A 6,482-nucleotide genomic window follows, 5' to 3' on the forward strand; every position below is an offset into this window, starting at 1 on the left:
ACTCACCTATGTATGTATGAGCACACACATTTGTTTGGTTGTTGGATTAAAAGCTTATATGAAGATTAAATTGGTGTTTTTTCCAGTTAAAATAAAATGTTTCAAATAATTTGTTCACCTAAATCTCCATGAGCATTCACACTGGAAAATGTTGTATTCCCTGACTGGTTGACAAGTGGTTGCTGATAGTTGCTGGCTGGAATTGGGCTAAACTGGTCATGAAGAAAATGCTACACCAACAATTCCATGTAATTGCTTTGATTACTAGCAGACTGCTGCGGTCAGCTCTCGTTTGCATGGATCATTGTGACTTGTCTGCAGACACTCGCTCTGTAGTTTTCACTCTGTAGTGAAACCTGAAGTGTTTGCAGACAGGTTACAGTCTTCCACACAAACGCCTGGCAACCTGCAGGAGGATCAGGAGGACTTCAGTGCAATCAGAAGTGCTGGTCTGTTACCATTTTATACTACTAACTAACTGCCAGGAACTTGCCCCAACAAATTACCAAATGGTCTTGGAATACCAGTTGGAATTTTCCTAGCAAGTGGTCACTGACCAGGTGACTGGCTTTAGCAACTGATTTCACAGCAACTGGCACAAGATGAAATTGGTCACAAAATTACTATCCACCAAAAACATTCCTAGCACTGCTTTGATGGCTAGCAGATTTCTACAGCTGCCCAGAATTTGTGTGGAAGTCACCCACTTGTACCCAAATACTTACCTGCTTACCAAGTAGCAGTGAAACTTGCCGCAACCATACACAAAATACATATTTTTCCATGGCAAACGGCGAGTTTCTCGTACAAAAAGAAAAAGACCCTCAGAGATTGGGTGAAATTCTCTTAAATAAACATTAACAAAAGGAAAGATCAGACATGTTTCTGCTAAAAGCAAACTATGGCACAAAATTCTGCCCATAGCAAACCACCAGCTCTGAAACCAAAGGAAAGTTCACGACCCTGATCACAGATGTACTGAGTGTGCCCGTTCAGGCTGCTCAACAGTCTGTAAAGGAGCATCCACACAGTGAGCAATTCACTCATATCTTAGGCTCCAGTTGCCTAGGTAACCCTTTAACGTATTTGCCACCCAGTCATATGTCGATCAACTGTATCTATTTTTCTTATTGGCGAGTCAGGACCTGGTTATTTTGTGTCACCAGCAGTTATTCCAACCAAGGTAGCTGTTATAGTCCCTAGTTGACAAGTTGACAAACCACTTCCTTCTGGATGCCCCCTAAGTGTTCAGATGTACGTACATTAATACAGTTGTATAGCGGCCAAAAGACATTCCTGAGGCACCAATTATAGGCCACCTTTACACATGTTAATATGACAAAAACAGAGGAGGACTGCATGATGGAGGTTGATGACAAAGACAATAGTTTGATCCACAACCTCTGATTACAGGAAGCTCCTTACAACAGATGTTCGCCCTCTTGGTCAGCGTAGAGAAACAGATCTTTCTCCTCAATTTAAATTTAAAAGGTCGAACACACCATTTTCCATAAGCATTTACCACAGTAATAGTGCAAATAGTATAGTATATAAAGGATGAGCTAAATTGTATGTGTATGCGTATCGGCACTAAAATGTACAGATGAGGAGGAGGAGAAGAATAAAAGGTGTCTGGAGATGAAGTTAAAGATCAGAAGAGCGATATGAGAGATGTTAAGGAAAAGGGCAGAAAGAAAGAAATGAGGGAGCCAACAATAGACTATGTTTCATGCCTACATGGCATTGCTTTAAAAGACCAATCATTTTACATTTTATTGTACACAGGCCCATTGGAACACATGCTTTAATGATCATAGTCATAATTCAGTTTAATAAAAGCATGGAGTTACTGGCCTACAGTGATGATTGCACTCTCCTTACAGAAAATAATTAAATAAAACAAATAAATACATCCCACTCGAAAGAAACCACTAAATGTGACTTTTAAGAAAAGAAAGTGTTTAAATATAACAATCAAATGGTAAAAAAAAAAGGGGAAAAAAATCCCACTTCCACCCAAAAAAGGTAGTAAGTGTTGTGTTTTTTTTATGTACAAATTTCACATCGATGTACATGAAAGGGTGCAGGGTGTTCAGTGCCACACAGGATTGGGTGGACGGAGGGGTGAGATCATGCATGTCAGGTGAGAAATAGAAACACCCCCCCTCCGCACTCACGTGTCTGCTTTTCCTTTAAAAAGGCGGCAACAATAACAAAGTATTCACATTTTCACTGGTGACAAAAATGTTATGTTTTCCCAAATAAAGAAGGTCAATGCACATGATGGAAAGAGTTGCTCTAAATACAAGTTTCTATGGCCATTAGTCCATTTTGTCACTCAGACCTGTGAGCTTTGTTTACACTAGCACCTCAGCTGGGTCTGTCTAAGGTGCAAACAGGCACATTTCTGAGATTTCGTTTGACAGATACCTAAACCATCACTGAGAAAACCTTTTAATTTATTATACTGGAAAATAACCAATACCTGAAACACAATCTCTCAATCAGCTCAGGTTAAATTAGGTTAAATAAAAAGAACAAACAAACAGCTATAATAACCCTGAAATATTATGTAAATGTTAAAGGAACATTAGAAAACAAAAAACCCTCAAATTTACTTATTAAATCTTTATCTGTTCTCTTTTCAAAAGTTGGTTACAGGGCAGATAAACTGTTATTTGAATCAAAAAGTCAATGCTAGCAAGCTAGGCTAATTTCCTTCCATAGTAAAGCACGCTAACTAGTTTTTACTTAAAAAGTTGACATTAGTTAGCCTATCATGCTAACATCAATGATAATTCCCGCCATGTTTTTATTAGTGTCGTTATTTGTAATCAAGCTTTTACTTTCTTAACACTATTGTATCAGTAAATAATGACTACAGCTATGTGAGAACTGGAATAAACAAATTCTTTTTAAATTATTCATATTTAAGAAACTAAAAATGTAACATTGGCATTAATTTCTGCCACTCTTCAGTTATGTTACCTCCATTATCATACAGCTATTAAATGAAAATAAATGATTATTTTATCTGATAACATTAGTTTTCTTGATCCTGTTTCAATTATGGTAAATGAGTTGTCTAACAAATGAAATTAAATTTATCTTCACTTTTATGGCATAACAAACAAAAAAATTCAGCTATTCTGTCATTGACCATCCTCTGCCAAGTTCTACACAAAGGTAAATGGTAGAGTGAAAAAGAAATCTGTTTTACACGTGAAACTGATCTCTTAGAGAATAAGTTCAGGACACAAAATGAGCAAGATTTATATTTTCCAGCACTGAGAATCCGCAAAATCAGATCTTCTGAGGTGCCAGTGTAAATAAAACCACATTTATCCACACATCTGTGAAAACAACAAGCTCACCTCTAAAAAGTCTTTTAACCCTGCTTTTTGTAGCTCCCTGGCTACCACCCCTCACTGAATTTTTTTTCTCCCACTTTTAATGCAAGAAGAAGCCACTGGTGGGATATCTGCCAGTAACCGCTCTCCTGATGCTGAACTTTACAGTCCAAGGAGGGGCAAGGCACCCGTTTAAACAGATTCCCTGGCCTTCAGAGCAGTTGGCCGCTTGAAGTAGTGTGTCGTCCAGCACCAAGGGTGGCAAAGGGTTTTCCCCTCTTTAAATGTGACAATTACGAAATCTTTCCTCATTTCAAAGAGGATGTATGTAGTCCGGATGGCACAGAGAGCAAATAGAGTATCTCAGTTTGCTGTGAAGGGTCATTACCTCCCCTTAAAGACAATGTTGACTGGACCTTTAATTCGACTTCCACTTGCTTCTGTAACATCAGTGGTAGAAACTATTAACAACAAATCTTCATTATTTTTGTTAGAACCTGAGGAGGGTTTGCACTGAAGCTCCAATCCCTGGTTTGAGTTGAGATGGTGGCAGACAGGTTGGGGATGAGTCCAGCAGGTTGTTTTGGGCTTCCACATCAATCTTTAAAATTGTAGCTGCGGTTTTTGTGATGTTAAGTACATGCATGCATTTGTGCGTTTGGACGATGAAAAGAGGTCAGCTAACCTCGGCACCACACTGGTGGCTCCAGCAAGAGGTTTATAATCCAAAATTTATTTAGGGAAACAGTCAAATGTGTTTGCATTTCAGGTAAATCCAGCCCTACATATTTTTTCCATCCTCTTAGGTGTGTAATGGTTTGTTCTAGCACAGGTGTGATTATAGAGACGTACATCTCTCTGGGTAAGTGGTATGTTCAGGCATCTGGGAGGTTCTGGAGTGGTTAGACCCGTAGCGAAGGTCCTGCTGCTCCAGTGAGTGGCGTTGTGGATCCACAGTCATAGCCCATCTCCACTACGGCATGGGAGCCCCCGACTAGCCGGCCTGGAAAGGGCTGTGCCTGTACCTGCCGATCTCTAAAACTCTGGATGTAGCTCTAGAAAGAACAAAGAGTTTATAAAGTTAGTCTGGTTCCTTCTTTTTATTGCCAGTCTTAGCAAATGGCAGGATAACTTCAAAATCACTACTTGCCCAATTGGTTGTCTCTAAGCTATTGAAATGTGTTGGAAATTTGATCATCTGGTTAAAACAATGTTTGACTGTGGTCACATAACCTACTGTTACCTATTTATTCTACACAATGCCTGGTTTCAGGGTCCTTGGCTGAAAAACAATCAAAATCATCTCCCTGCTTCACTATTGGTATGAGTTGTTTGCACTGATGGTGCTGTGCATTATGGCCAAAAATCTTCACTTTAGTCTGTCTAACGGACATAATACAGAAATCTTTTGGTTTGTTCAGATACTGGATCAGATTATTATTATCATGATATGTAAAGCCTCAGAATTCAAAGAGACTTTCTTTTTACTATGAATCTGTCAGCAAAGGGTGAGTATATATGAATTAGGACAGTCTTCTCTATATCTTATTATTGTATAATGACCTTGAGTATGGTTATATAAGGTTTCACACTGATTTCTATTTTTTTCTAGAATTCAGTGACAGACTATTTCCTTTAAATAACTGTGCTATTTGTTTCAAGGCCAAAAATTTTCATTCAACAGTATGATTACTGGTCCTCACAGGAGAGAGGACGTCGGTATCGTAGCGGCGGATAGGGTTGGGTTTGCGGCGGTAGGCGGGCTCCGTGTGCAGTTGTTTGGATTGGTGTTGATGGTGTGAAGAGGAGCCATGTTGCTGCTTCTTCTTCTTCTTGTTGCGGTAGCGGTCATCCCGCTGGCGAATGCGCATCACCTGCATCCTCCGCTGTTGGCGGCTGATGATTACTGAGGAGAACAAAGGGAGGCTAATAAGGAAAGATGATTTTTTGTTTTTCAAAGCTAAAAACAGAGGCAATGTTGATATCTATCTATATTCTATATACTTTTCTATGTGAAAATTAGGTTCATCTTATTAAAAACTTAGGGGACCTTTACGGGTGCTCTTGAGGAACTCAGATCAGATCAGATTTGAGTTTTGAAGAGATTCTCACTTAGATGCACGACAACTCAAAAATATTCGACCCTCAAATAATTTTTTTTAAATTAATGCATTTTGTCAGAAGTGAATATAACATATACTTCTGCTGAAAACTGCTGAAGTCTAGTCAGGACATTACAAGCTGATACAGGAGTTCCATTAAAGAGCAACAAAAATCAGGCTTTTATTGTATTTGTAAATGCTGCATTTAGAACCAAATCACTGCAGAAAAGCTCCAGAGCTGCTCTAAAATTCTAAGAATATGTCAACTATTGCCTGGTCTCTTGGTGTATCTGGGCAATGATGTCTAATATTTTGTGTGTAACCAGCGGATATCCAGGTTAAGACTTCCTGTTGTGTTCACCTGTCTTGGTTGATCAATTTTAAAAAGCTAAGAAAAAGTGTAACCATCCTCAGATCATTGATGTTTAAATTTCAGCATGCGTTTTCCTTTTTCCCTCTTAATAAGAGAGTTTTTACAAGCAAACAAGCAACGCCTGCTTAAACTTGATTGGTCAGTAATACTTGGCCAGGGTTAAAGTAAAATTTGACAGGTGGGGAAATCCCAAACTCTGGCATAGCTGTCATGGACCTCGAAATAACTTATTGTTGGTTTAGCTAATTGAATTCTATATTTTACATGTCCCAAACACATTTAGTTTAGACTGCAGATGTAATAAATGAACATTAAATCATTTGTTTTGGTGTGAGATAATTCTCACATTTTAGAGTTAGCTTTATCTAATGTACAGGGTGGGCCATTTATATGAATACACAGTAATAACATGGGAATGGTTGGTGATATTAAAGTCCTGTTTGTAGCACATTAGTATATGTGAGGGGGCAAACTCCTCAAGATGGGTGGTAGGGCTGGGCCATATCATACCGTTCACCGTAATACCGGTATAATGTTGGGCAACGACAAGAAAATGAAATATGGCGATAGAATATGGGTAAAACGCGCATGCGCAGTGCCTTTGTTTTCATACGCACATGGCGGAAAAAGCATGGCAGCGAATGAGAAGAGCGAAAG

At 38.9% G+C, this 6,482-nt stretch overlaps 1 protein-coding gene across 2 annotated transcripts in view; it reads right to left on the reverse strand.

The window, feature by feature from the left end:
- Positions 1–1,727: 1,727 nt before the first annotated feature.
- Positions 1,728–6,482, reverse strand: part of tmem198ab (transmembrane protein 198ab) — a 36,722-nt gene continuing 31,967 nt past the window's right edge. For both annotated transcript variants that reach the window (XM_005738633.2, XM_005738634.2), the window contains exons 4-5: positions 5,054–5,256; positions 1,728–4,405 (exon numbers count right to left, since the gene is read on the reverse strand). In XM_005738633.2, the coding sequence (XP_005738690.1) occupies positions 4,253–4,405; positions 5,054–5,256 (356 nt within the window). In that variant the 3' untranslated portion in view covers positions 1,728–4,252. The remainder of the gene's footprint in view (positions 4,406–5,053; positions 5,257–6,482) is intronic.

This window comes from Pundamilia nyererei, unplaced genomic scaffold, assembly GCF_000239375.1.
Source record: "Pundamilia nyererei isolate P.nyererei 1_Seehausen unplaced genomic scaffold, PunNye1.0 scaffold00085, whole genome shotgun sequence".
Taxonomy (NCBI): Eukaryota; Metazoa; Chordata; class Actinopteri; order Cichliformes; family Cichlidae; genus Pundamilia; species Pundamilia nyererei.